At 40.0% G+C, this 13,547-nt stretch overlaps 1 protein-coding gene across 24 annotated transcripts in view; it reads left to right on the forward strand.

Moving 5' to 3' along the window:
- The window catches only part of LOC117947368 (rap1 GTPase-activating protein 1-like), a 43,574-nt gene extending 31,277 nt beyond the window's left edge, over window positions 1–12,297 (forward strand). For 15 of the 24 annotated variants that reach the window (XM_034876208.1, XM_034876212.1, XM_034876214.1 and 12 more), the window contains 14 exons: window positions 626–726; window positions 950–1,079; window positions 2,080–2,235; window positions 2,320–2,391; window positions 2,517–2,603; window positions 2,736–2,876; window positions 4,305–4,436; window positions 5,690–5,767; window positions 6,701–6,810; window positions 7,497–7,613; window positions 7,818–7,953; window positions 8,922–9,042; window positions 9,985–10,064; window positions 10,715–12,297. In XM_034876208.1, coding sequence (XP_034732099.1) covers window positions 626–726; window positions 950–1,079; window positions 2,080–2,235; window positions 2,320–2,391; window positions 2,517–2,603; window positions 2,736–2,876; window positions 4,305–4,436; window positions 5,690–5,767; window positions 6,701–6,810; window positions 7,497–7,613; window positions 7,818–7,953; window positions 8,922–9,042; window positions 9,985–10,064; window positions 10,715–10,771 — 1,518 coding nt within the window. In that variant the 3' untranslated portion in view covers window positions 10,772–12,297. Of the gene's footprint in view, window positions 1–625; window positions 727–949; window positions 1,080–2,079; window positions 2,236–2,319; window positions 2,392–2,516; window positions 2,604–2,735; window positions 2,877–4,304; window positions 4,437–5,689; window positions 5,768–6,700; window positions 6,811–7,496; window positions 7,614–7,770; window positions 7,954–8,921; window positions 9,043–9,984; window positions 10,065–10,395; window positions 10,444–10,714 lie in introns of those variants that run through there. The other 9 variants (XM_034876215.1, XM_034876216.1, XM_034876210.1 and 6 more) reach the window with 9 other exon arrangements.
- Window positions 12,298–13,547: the final 1,250 nt, after the last annotated feature.

Below are 13,547 nucleotides of genomic sequence, written 5' to 3' on the forward strand. Positions count from 1 at the left end.
TAAACAAGCCAAGGGCCATCTCACAAAGGCAATAAGGGCCCTCTGCTTATCCTTTTGGACATTTTCTATTCAAGGGGGGTGCTAAGTGGAGAAAGGCATGATGGTTAAGTAGGCTTATTGCATACGGAAAACAAAACAGAAATAAGAACCTTCTTCTCAGATATGTTTTAGTGTTAAGACATGCTTTTGATTTCACATCACTATTCTACTTTCTTTCAATAAATGATCAACTGTCCGTCTCAGCTGATTAAAACCTTCTTCTACACATCTGAAATGCAAATGAAGGTTGTTTAAACCAGAGTGCCAAACACACACCAGAAACACTCCACTTCGTGCATTCAGTTATTGACCCGAATGATCTGTGGCAAGAAAAAAAAAACACACCTTACATAAAATACTCATCGTGCCATTGCTGGCTCTACTCTACTACTACTCTACTACTCTCTACTACTCTACTACTTTTGTATTTCTTATGCAGACATAAGTGCTGTTATTATTGGACATTAACATTGTATCATACAGTACACAGTCTACCTCACAAATCATCCCAGCCCTGTTGCTGAAATCATTTTGTCCTCCAAGCCTTGAGGTTTAGGAGTTTTTGTTTTGTTTTTACTGGATACAGACTTCAGAAGAAGAGCTGTTTGGCAACAGTGAAGAAAGTCCTGCCTTTGTAGAATTCCTGGAGTTTCTAGGAGAGAAAATTGAGCTGCACAACTTTAAAGGGTAAGGATCTATCTCTGGTTTAAAGGCACTATGTATACTTGACCATGCATTTCATAAGGGAATTTCCTTATTGTGGGATGAATAAAGTATTATCTAATCTAATCTAATAACATGATGCCAACCACAATTCACATTCTGTCAGGCTAGCTACAGGAATGATGGTCATGGTACTGGACTGGGATGGTGGAGAACATCTTGTTAGATGTTGTTCTGTTTTCTGCAGTTTCCGTGGAGGGTTGGACGTGACTCATGGGCAGACTGGCGTTGAGTCTGTCTACTGCAACTACCGTAACAAAGAGGTCATGTTCCACGTGTCTACAAAGCTGCCTTACACAGATGGGGACACCCAGCAGGTACTGCAATACAATGCCAGACTAACACACCTTTCATGATTCACTGCACGCAGTCAGACAGGTTCCCTCTGGTTATTGTAATGCCATATTTTGCATGTCCCTCCCAATCACCTGCAGCATATATTGGCAACAATACCCACTGGTAGTAAACATGAATCACAAATTGAAATGTATGCTTTAGGGTCTGCATATGCAAGCAGCACACCTTCCTTACAGTGATTTAAAGCACATCCTCCTTTTCCGCCTCACATGGTCACACAAACACTGATTGATTAGAACAAGCTTTTACACCATTTGCTGTCATGGTTTGCACAAACACAGATGAGGCAATAGTCCAAATACTCTGAAAATTAGGTTTACTCTATATGCTCAGTTTCCCCAGCTGGAAGCCCAGGGGGTGTTGTCCAGCATTAGCTCCTTTGAGCCAATCAGTGCTTGCTCAGGCTGTCTTCAGGAGAAACAGCACTCCCTGGCGGTGTCCCACAAACTCACATGCATTTGCCTGTGCGACAGGGAGGAGTGTAATTGAATAATTCTATAGTCTGCACATGGCTCAGTGGTAGAGTGGTTGCCTGCCAATCAAAATGTTGGTAGATCAATCCCATGTCAACGTGTCCTTAGGCAAGACGCTGAACCCTGAGTTACCCCTGATGCTGTGCCAGCGGAGTATAAATGTGTGTGAGTGTTTATCTGATGAGCAGGTAGGACTTTGTGAATGATACTATGTGAACACACTTTGTTAGCTGTGTTCGTTTGGCCCCATTCTGGATTTGCAAGCTTTGTGTTGTTATTGGTGTTAAAAAAAGTATTCTTTGAATTAAACTTAGCTTTATCAACAATCAATAGGAACGTCAACAAAAGGGTTTCTTACTTATTGTCTTCCAAATTCAGTTCCAGCCAGCATTAAATGTGTCATCATAATTGTGGCATTCTGAAACCAGCAGATAACTTAACTCTAAGCTAATTTGTGACATGTTACTACGTGTCTGGTGTGTTGCAGTTGCAGAGAAAGCGGCACATAGGGAACGACATTGTGGCCATCTTATTCCAAGAGGAAAACACTCCCTTTGTACCGGACATGATTGCCTCCAACTTTCTCCACGCCTACATTGTGGTCCAAGTGGTCAACCCCTGCTCTGACAATGTTCTCTACAAGGTGACTTTTTTTGCTCACTGTGGTCTGACTTAGTTTTTTTGTGATGGATACCTGATTAAACTCCATCTTACTGTTAATTTGCAGGTGTCAGTGACAGCACGGGATGATGTACCTTTCTTTGGCCCGGCCCTTCCAAACCCAGCTGTCTTTAAAAAAGTAAGAGAAAGAACATATTTTATGCCTGAGCTTTTGCATCCGCAAGCCAGTGCACTTTCCCTCTCTTGGTCATCATTGTATTAACCAACATGATGTATTGTCTCTTACCTCCTCTCTTTTTCCAGAGCACTGAATTTCACGACTTCCTTTTTACAAAGCTCATCAATGCAGAGTATGCCTGCTACAAAGCTGAGAAATTTTCCAAATTAGAGGTAAGTTGTTTAAAAACAATTTAAAACATTTGTGGAATTTTGAAAATATCCTTTGTTTCATTTTCCTCTGTTTGTGTGTGTGTGTGTGTGTGTGTGTGTGTGTGTGTGTGTGTGTGTGTGTGTGTGTGTAAGGAACGAACGAGGTCGGCCTTGTTAGAGACCCTTTATGAGGAGCTCCATGTGAACAGTCAGGCCATGATGGGTGTTGCAGGAGACGACGACAAACTGGAAAATGGGAGTGCAGGAGGAGGGGGCTTCTTTGAGTCCTTCAAGGTAACTGGAGAGGCAGCAGCAGAGGCTGGGGGGTCAAACTGACAGCTTCACTCTCTGCAAGTCGCTGCTTCAAAAAAAAAAACATGTTTGCATTGACAACGTCCTTTGTAATTCTTTCAAATCTACATTTTTGTTATGCCAGCACTAAGATAGAAACACTGTTAATTACTTTGACGGCAATTTGAGGTCAAGCTTAGATTTATCTCCATTAAAGTAGTTTAAAAGGAGACATTTGGGGAATTACAATTATTGACTTTTTTTGCCAAAGGCTAGATGATAAGATAGATACCACCTGTGTGTCTGCTAAATAAAAAGCTGTTAGCTTAGCTTAGCGTATGGACTGGGAACGGGGATAAAAAGTTGGCCTAGCTCAGCTGATCTTTGGACAGAAGAAACCATATTATTACCTGTAAATCAACACATTGTGCTTTACACACTTTGGCTTTTGTATGGATTAAATCAAATTAGATATTATGTGTTAATTAGGAAGCATTAGAGGTGCCGGTACCTTAATCTTTGTTAATTTCACACACCTAGGCTAGCTCTCCCCTCCTGATTTTGATCAACTCTTAGCAAGAAAGCAAACATTTCCCAAAATGTCAAACTATACTTTTAAGTGTCACTAAAAGCTCTTTATTACCGCACAAGAACAGTATCAGTACAGTCAAACTGGCATCTACACTAGTTACAGTAACCAGTTTTTGTACCAGATGTTTCTTTTGTGGATGTAAAAAAAAGGATATCTTCTCTCTGGCAGTCTCTCAGGATTATTTTTATCTTTATGCAAGCTGTGGGTTGAGGGTTTATCATTCTCCCTCTCTATCAATCTGTATTATTCTAAATGAAGAGAAGCTCTGAGCTCTGTCCTGTTGGAACACACCACTCTTGGCTTCCCAACTTTTCTTCCTTCTGCCTCCATGCTGTTTTGTGCTGCTGTGCTCTCCGCATGTGCCAGTGTTGAGTCACTAGTCCATTATTTACATGGTTACGTCATCTTTGTATGTCACAATATCAAATTGAATGGATAGATTTACACCACCCTCTGATGATTTTGCCTCTTCACTCTGTCTGTTCCATGTCTGCAAAGAGGTGCACTGGGCTTTAACCTCTCATGGCTGTGTTTCAAGTCATTGTTATCAGACATCTGTCAGCCACTTGGTCCTTCTACTTCCCCTCTCTTCTCTTACCACCTATCTAACATAATGACTAATCGGAATCCCCCCTCTGGGCATTAAAGCTTAGCAGTGTTCTCTGTGGCTTCCTTGTCTGTCAGGATTAGCATCAGGCCAGTGCTCTCTGCCTGTAATGGTCAGTGTTCAGGGACAGTCCCGAGGCTCCTCTCGGCCTGCACGCCTTACAGCGCTGCTCAGTGGTCACAGGGGTCAGCGCCATCTGAATGTATCTCCTCCTCCTCGTCTTTCTCTGTAGCGGGTGATCCGCAGCAGGAGCCACTCTATGGATGCCACGGGTCTTGCTTTCAAGAAGCCACACACATTCTCTACTAGCTTCAACAGCAGCTTTAACCACGAGCCCGCAGACAGCCCCAAATTCCCAGGGATAGTAAGTACAGCCCCACTCCTTCTGGTCTTGAGTGAGGCCAGTCTCGCTCCCTCTTTTCCCCCTAAGCGGTTATACTCAAGTTCATGCCCCCTTCTCCCTCACTGGTCTGCTGCGCTCACTTCTCACAGAGAAATGCTCGCATGGAGCACTTATGCCTGGGTCTTAATCTCTGCTCTGGTTGCAAATTGCCTTCCACCACAAGAGGAAGTGGCTAGACACTCATACACTCGAATGCTTCTAGGACACAAGGTGAACTTCTACCCAGGGTTAAAACTGCTTCTAATTCTTACTGTGTTTATCTGTGTTCTCATTATTTAAATCCCCATGAGTCTGCATTGTCCTTAAGGTCTCACTTGAATTCTAATGAATGTGGGTTGAGTCCTGTGTGTGTGTGTGTGTGTGTGTGTGTGTGTTTGTGTGTGTTTGTGTGTGTGTGTGCGCGTGTGTGCGTGTGCGCAAATGCGTTTGGCCTTGTTTTTTTTCATTAGGAGAAAGTTACTATTTTTGTCTTCAAAACCTTGTGATGGAATCTTCTTCGCAATGTTTTTTGAGTTTATATAATTGGTTCTGTAAACACTTTAAAAAGTTGAGTGTTGAAAATATTTTTTTCAACTCATAGAGAAGCTTTTCATCCTTCAGTCAAAAGTCAAACACAGTCAATTGTAGTTACCAAGGTCTGTACTTAACATCTGAGCATATGGTTGCTTGTCTGTATATTTTGGAGGACTGCAGAAAGGAATTTTTAATGGAAATGTTCTGACTTATATGAAAGTAAAAATCATAAAACACACACATTAATACTGTAGTTCTAGTTCACATTTAAGATTGCCATCAAAAATAACTAACCATTATTATTAACCTAAATGCTTTATTAATGAATGTAACTCAGGCTTGCTTTTTGCCAATAACCCTGCCTAACCTAACGCATAACATGCTGTAGACCGTCCTCTGCTGTTGTTGTCTGCTCTTCATCCTCTTCCTCCCAGGCATACGGCTCACATAACTGACTCATCACTTCTCTATCCCATTCGGCTGCCTGTGTTGCACCCATGGAGCCAAAATGTCCCTTTTTGAATTCTCCAGTTAACATGTGCTTTGTATCTTGATTATGATTGCATGGAATTTCATATTTGTGTATATCTCATGTTTTCTCCCCCCCCCCCCTTTTGTCATCTCTCTCTCTTGCTCTCTCTCTCTCTCTCGCTCTCTCTCTTGCTCTCTCTCTCTCTGTCTCCTCTTTCTGTGTGGCTCAGTCATTGCTTGTCCCAGGCAAAAGTCCCAGTAAATATGGACGTCGAGGCAGTGCCATAGGGATAGGAACAGTAGAAGAGGTTCATGTCTAATTATAACTACTTTCTAACTACTCGTTTTTCCTTTTGCTTTTTTTATTTTTCTGCATGGCTCCAACGCATCAAGCACTTTTCTCTATGCATTTCAGCACTCTGTATTTACAATAGTATGCACTGGAAGCATTATATAAAGAGCATTATCTCAATCTGGGATAAAATCAAAAGCAGATACAAATATTCTCCTCCACATTCTCTCAGTTATATATTGATTTGTCTTTTCCAATATTTAGGATTTTGCATAGACTACATCTATAAATCAGAAGAGCTAAGTAGCACATAGACAGTAAAAGTCATGTTTCAAGGCTCCCTACGGACTCATATTGGTTTTCTTTTATTCTCACTGTCCTATCTCCTTTACTGATCAATGTGCTTGCCTTCTGTTGTAATTTACTATTTTTAGTTTTAATTCCAGGATGCTTTGATTCTCTATTTGTTTAAAAATTATAAATATTAATGATTTAATGCTCCTTTACAGAGAACTTATTATGCATATATATAAAAAGCTCCTCCTGCTCTTTGAAGCCACATTAAGTTAAAAGGCTTTTCAAGTTCTTATTTTGAGAGCTTTAAAGGGAGATTGAATGAACAAAGCAGTCGCTGAGAAAGCATATTTAGTGGTAAGCCATGGAGCCCTTAAATCCATCTTTCATCTCCTGCATTAGTCTGCACTGCACTGGCTGAAAGACCACCGGGGCTTGACATTAAGCCGATGAGTGCACATTTTATTTTATTTTATTTTTTTGGTTGAGTAACAACTTGAAGGATGCAATGCAATTTGAAAGGTTAAGACAAAATAACTCTATTCAGAAATATACTAATACATTGAAGCTTTTGAGATCAACTTAATATTACTCAAATATATTTTCAATATCGGAAGTATTTTGACTCTGACGGCATTTTCTCTCTCCGTGGCAGTCTTTGATTGTCCCAGGGAAAAGCCCAACCAGGAAAAAGTCTGGTCCTTTCAGCTCCAGGCGAAGCAGTGCTATCGGTATTGAAAACATCCAAGAAGTCCATGAGAAGAGGTGAGAAAAGTGTTTGGCATATTCTTGCTGTATTTATTTATAATGTGTACCCATACACCATTTTATATGTTCTACATCTTTTTAATCTCAAGCCTTGTAGTTGCTAACTAATAGGGGTGGGAATCACAGGGTACCTCCTGATAAGATACACTACATGGCTCACGATACCCATATCACAAAAACAGCAATTTTGCGATAATCAATATATTGCTATACAATCCTATAATGATACGTCGTGATATCGGTCTAGCTATGAATACAGAATGCCCGTAAAAAGGTTAAGTGCAGGTTTTCTGTCTTTATTTAATGCAAGTCCAAACTATTAGAGACCAGCTTTTCAGTCTGTTACATAAAATATTACAGAACTATAGAGTAACTATGGATCCGGACTTTAGACTCAAACGTGGCTCGGGCATCTGTCCGCTGTCCGAAGTAGCAACCCTTGGATTAGGGAAAGCTACTTAACAGAGCCTTTTTATTCATTAACTTATCTTTATTTGGCGCCAGCGTATCGATTCACCTATTGCACGACGAAGCATGACTTATTGCCGTATCGAAATTTTGTCCCACCCCTACTAACTAACATTGATAATTTACTATTTACTTCTCATCAGTGCATGTTTATTTATTGTATTGTGTTCTCTTTGCTTTTGCTGATATTTTGTACCCCATGTCTCATGTTGCAGTCGAGAGAACTCCCCATACACCCAGAAGACCCCTGACAGCGGTCACGTCTCTCAAGACCCCAAATCTGACAACTCATCCAATCAGAGCTCCCCTGAGGTGCTTACAACCAAGAACAGGTATAATGAATAGTAAAGTGTATAATAAAATAACTTAGTCACATGGATGTAGTGATCTTATAATTCATACCTTGTGTTGCCATACCTGTGTTTGTGTAACCGCTGGGACAGTTCTTGGCTGTGGCAGCATGTTGAATGACTGTGTCCTATACATAAGATAAAATCAGGTTTGGCTGTGCTGGAGAGTGATAACCCAGGGTGTAGTTCTTATCTCGCTGGCAGGGCCCCATCCATCCCAGAGGCTCATGACCTCTCCCGCTCCTCCTCCAACGCTAGTAGCTTTGCCAGTGTGGTGGAGGAGAACGAAACAGAGGCCACAGAGGACTATGACACAGGCATGGTGAGTGCCCAGAGCATACTAAAATGATCCATGTCACCACCGGACTCTTTCTGTTCGAACTGCTGTTTCAGGAAAGTAAAAAAAAATATATATATATAAAGAACACTGAGAAACAGTTAAACAAAAAGCCCTAACTGCACTTTTGAAAGATAAATCATGTAGTGAATGTCTTGTTCTTTGGTATGTCTGTATTTTGTGTTTATACTTTCTTTAAAGTTATTCACTTGCTTGGCACTTTTGCTAATGTTTTGCACCAAAGGACTGAATTACAGTTTGTTACATGTTACATGTTACATGTTACATGTAAAATGACAATACAGACTATTCTGTTCTATGTTTATCATGCAAGAAACAATACATGTGCAAATGGGTAGTTGGCATGTCTTTAACGGAGAATTCCGGTTGATTTCAACATGTAGCTCTGTTTTTTTTAAATTTGTAGTCCTGTCAGTAGTGAGACACATGAAAACAGTTGTTGCAGTCTACAGCAGGTTATCCTCCTGCTAGATTTTTCACCCAACAGGGCATGTTTTAAACCTGTTTTTTGCTTCAATTAACAAAAGTTGTGTTAATCGACTATTGTGGACTTCACTGGAAAACAGGAAATAAACAGAGGTATGTGAAATAGCTGAACTTTAATGCCTTTCTGTCACATCAACTGCAGTCAAATTCCCTGTGTTCACTTGGAAGGAATAACTGCACATGACCAGGTACTGGTAAGGACATTTTGAACATGTTCAGAGGCTAAAAACAAGTTTAAAACTTGCCTGTTTGAGCCTGTTTGGGGCTAACTCTAGCAGCAGAATACCTCTGTGTAGACCGCACCGATTGTTTTCATTTGTCTCGCTACTGACAGCACTACACATTTAAAAAAAAAGTGCTACATGTTGAAATCGACCGGAATTCTCTTTTAAGTCGAATATAGTACATGTGTGTTTTGCTGCATCTCTCCTCTGCATACTCTCCAGGAGAGTCTGTCGTCCGCCGGGACACCACACAAGCGAGACTCCTTCCCCTACAACACCTGGCTAGAGGACAACATCAGCAGCACCTGTACCAGCAGTCATGGGAGCTCCCCAGGTGAGACAGGTGGGAGTCTTGGAGAAGCAGGTGAAAAAGTTTCAACACTTAAAAATTACAAGAGTCTTAAGAGGTTTGTAAAACACATAATGGCTACGTTATGTAACTACTAGTTTTCTCATTTGTACATTTGTTGATTTATCTGTTTACTTACATAAATACTTCCGAATAGGGGTGGAAACACATAATTGACCAATGCAAAGTGGAGGAGGAAGTATTTACATCTTTTACTTAAGTAAAAGTACTAACAAATAATCTGCTATAAATAAAGGTTCGGCACTGAAAATCTTACTTAAGCAAGAGTATGTAAGTGTAATCTGGAAAAATGTCGTTAAAGTATTACAGTAAGAGTCCTCAATGCAGAAAATGGCCTCTTGCCAATTCATTTGTATATTTTTTGCCTGGTTTCTGGGAAACGTGTCATATGAATAAACTTGGCTTGCTTGCTAGCCTCTCCGGGAACCATCACCTTATCGTGGTGGAGGGGTTTGTGTGTCCCTGTGACCCTGAGGGCTGTGTTGCCTGGAGCCTGGTGCTCCTGGTAGGGTCTGCCATGGCAAAGTGGTTTCAGGCCAGGGGCCAGACTAAGTGTGGTTCAAAAAGCCTGGGTAGCTCACCTGGTGGCATATACAGAGGCTCAGTCCTCAATGCAGCGGCCTGGGTTTGGTTCTGACCTGTGGCCCTTTGCTGCATATCATTCCCTCTCTCCCCCTTCATGTCTAAGAAAAATATGAATCACCATAAATTTGAACCATGTAATTATACAACTTTCTTTTTAGTGAATAGATTTTTTCATCTTAACTCATCAATGGGTGAAAAAGGTTGAAGCTCGTTTTTAAACCTTATGTTTAAAAACACAATATACTCAATTCTCTTCCTTCTCTTAATATTCAAAGATAACTGTGATGGACACACATGACTAGTTTGATACACTGTTGACTTCTCCTTCAGGGCCTGGGAAACCTGAACGAGGGAAGGGTACAGACGTCCGTATTAAACTGGAACGACCACACGACCATCAGTCCTCTTCGGTGAGTCAACGCCACCCTGGATTTAACTAAAATCTAGATTACAAACCAGCTTTTAGGACTTTTACCTTTATTAGAGCAGTTGAGGAGAGACAGGATATGAGTTAGAGAGAGGGAATAACATGCAGCAAATGGGCCTCGGGCCTGAGCCTACATGGGGCGCACGTATCCAATGACCTGGAAATAGCCCCAAAACCAGCTACTTTCAAATCACTGTTGTTGCTGTGCATGATTTTTATTGTATTGATTTTTTTAAATTGCTTTTTGTGTGCTGTTGCTGATGTTTGGTGCTTGTTCTTTGTTTTTGTTGCTCTTTGTGTGCTTTTGTGTGCAGAACTGTTAACTCCACCCATCTGGTTGGATCCTGGATCTCCATCTTCAGGTTAGACTTTCCTCAGTACCTTCTCACATTCACACAGTCTTAACCCATGGATTTAAACTATGGACAGATGAACCAGATCTAATGTACATACATCGATGAGGCTTGTGTACTGCATACGTACTGGTGCTACTGTTTCAATCATAAGACTTGTTAAGATTACTGAGAAATAAATCAAATCAAGAACTTATAGATGTTTTTGCAAATAACCATTTTTAGTCAATAATATGAATAAGAGTAACGTTTTTACCAGATATCTCTTTTGTTCCTAAAGCATTCCCATAAGTCACAATGCCACTGGGAGGTGAGACAAGTGCAGGCGTTTGCCTAGACCAATGATGAGGAGGACAAAGATGAGGAAGATGAGGAAGATAAGGAAGACTAGAAAAGGCAGGTGGAGCCTGGCCAGTCTGCTGCAGGGTGCAGCATTTCCAGAAACCTGGAGGACAATGGGGAGGACACACAAAGAGGAGCCAGCTTTTGCACAGTGATGTTTCCTTCCACTCTGTTCTGTTGCCTACATGTGGTCGTATGTTTTTCTTTCCCACACCTTTTGTTTCAAACGAGCACCTTTTCTTTCTACACCTTCCACGGTTTTATTTGTAAAAGTTATCACTGTGGTTTAGTTTGTCTTGTTGAAGCCCAGGTTTGCTGGCCATACAGGGTAAAGACAGTGCCATTGAGCTCTTTGAATACATTCTAAGAAGGACTTTTGCTGAAACATAGAGAAGATAATTGCCTGGATGGTTTCACCAAATCAACAGAGGTTTCGGCTCAATAAAGATCTCTAATGTATACGTAATATAAAATATTCAACATCAAAGTTGGATATATTCTAACATCTAATGTGATATAGAATTGAGATCTTTTGCATGCTGTTAACTGTGATTACGTTCCGGGTAAAATAGGAAAAATAGGACTGTATAGCTGCAGCAAAACAATTGTACTCTTTCCTTTTACAAGATCAGATATCCAACTTGACACCAAAGGACACAGTGGAGAAAGCAATGCATCGTAGATAACATGGCCTTATGACTTAAACATGCAATTTCTTTGTCCCTTAGATTTATTTTACCTCACTTGTTTAACTTGTGTGTTCTGCAGCTAATAATGGGATTGCACTATGAGATTAACTGTAAAACTTCTATCAATCTGCTTTGTCCGTCTTGTTTGTTGGCAAAGAGACCAGTCTCTTCATTATGTTCAATTCAGATTTTATTTATTGATTTGGTTCCTGTTGAACTGGCATTTATAGCATTCATCTGTTATTGTTATTCTGCAGCTCTATGGTGACTACATTCAGCATCCTGCCATATGCTTCTACTGTACGTGTTGCTTTGGAGTAAATTATAATGTTTTCATCTGTAAAACTCGGTCTATTTCACGGGCCACATATCTTTCAGTGCAGTCTATTTTCAGTGCAATTATAATGAAAACAGTGAATATTTATTTGCTTTTAATGTGAGAAAATAACTCTAAATACAACTACTGATTTTGTAAATACCTATTAAGTTGGATGACAGTGTAAAATGTATAGGCCATTGATTTAAAATAGGATTGACCAATACCTTCAAATTACTGCCAAGTTGACAATATATTGTTTCATTTCTTGTACCTTTGCTTTTAAATATTATTTCAAGAGAGTTTTGTAGGAGCGATATTTTAAAAGCTATTCAGACTATACTGTAAAAGGGAAATCTCACAGTACATCCTGCTGATCATTTCAGTTGCCTTATCACAAACTGATGGTATAAGTACATATAGTGAAGCTAATAGTCAACAGCCAGCAGGATTTACAATGAAATGGATGTTTTGTTGTTGTTATTTTTATTGTAAATAAATGCCCTGAGAACTTTACAGTCTGTTGTACAGGTCACTTTATTGCCCCGCATCACGTCACTCACCTCTTGCTTTTGTAAGTATTCTGTGTTTGTGTATTTGTACACAAATACAATATTCCAATTGCAACAAAATCCCTGCTTTGAAATGCCTACAAACTGTAGACGTTCCACTTCCCACAGTCTTAATGAAAGCTGGAGAAAGCCCCATGAATAAATGATTTCATGTGGCTGCCCACAAGTATGTAAAACTAGTTCAATGAAAAAAGTGGAGGCTTCCCTTTTTATACAGCTGCACCACATGGTCTTTTATGTTTTTCATGCCAAGGCTATTTTCTATTTTGCATGAAACCGTTTACACTCCAGATCCCCCTTTACTCATCTAGTGTGTCATTCCTCTTCCTTTCGAGAAACACCACTTGACAAAAAAATATATTTTCTATCTCATTTATTTGCTCGGAGCTGCACATTTTTGCTTGGATAAATACTGATGACTTATTCTTCTACTAGTATGTGGTCTTTTGTCAACATGGCCATTTTGTGCACTATGATGAAAGATAACAGACAGCTCCATACACCCTGTAGCTACACAGTAACTTGTTGCTCAGTCACCTCAGTCAGCTTAAAAAGATGATAGAAAATATAAAAATTGACATAGCTAATAAATGATAATTACACACTATGTCCCAAAAGAGAGCAACTCAGATGCAAATGATCCCATTCCTGTTTACCTGTCTTTGTATTTATTTGGCTAAAACACGGAGTTGCATTCCCAGTTTGCACAGTTCATGTTCTCTCAAGGGTTATCTCTGAATTATGTTCCTATGCAGTATGTTATTCATCATCACAGAGCTGTCAAAATGAGAAGTTAAGGGTTCATCTGAACCTACCATGGTGATTTAGATTGCTAGTGCCCTCCAGTGGTGTCATTCATACCTCTAGTCCAGACCCACCTACTGTGTGTTGCTAAGCACAGGGCCACACAATACTGTAAATGATGAAATTCATGTCACAAATTCAATTTGTATTTAATCATGGTAGGTTTATGTATTTTGTTTCCTAACTGCAGAATACTAGCAATTACAATTAAAACACCCACTCAAATGTTGTGGGCGGGGCTAAACTCGTCTGTTATCCAGGCTGATAAGCTATAAGATTCAAGGCAAAAACACAGTTTATTTATGTACATTTATTTTTCTTCTGAACAATGTATTATCATTATTAGTAACGTTGTTGTTGTACATTTAATTTAAAATTTTAAAGCCAATT

The sequence above is a fragment of the Etheostoma cragini genome, chromosome 7 (assembly GCF_013103735.1).
Source record: "Etheostoma cragini isolate CJK2018 chromosome 7, CSU_Ecrag_1.0, whole genome shotgun sequence".
Lineage (NCBI taxonomy): Eukaryota > Metazoa > Chordata > Actinopteri > Perciformes > Percidae > Etheostoma > Etheostoma cragini.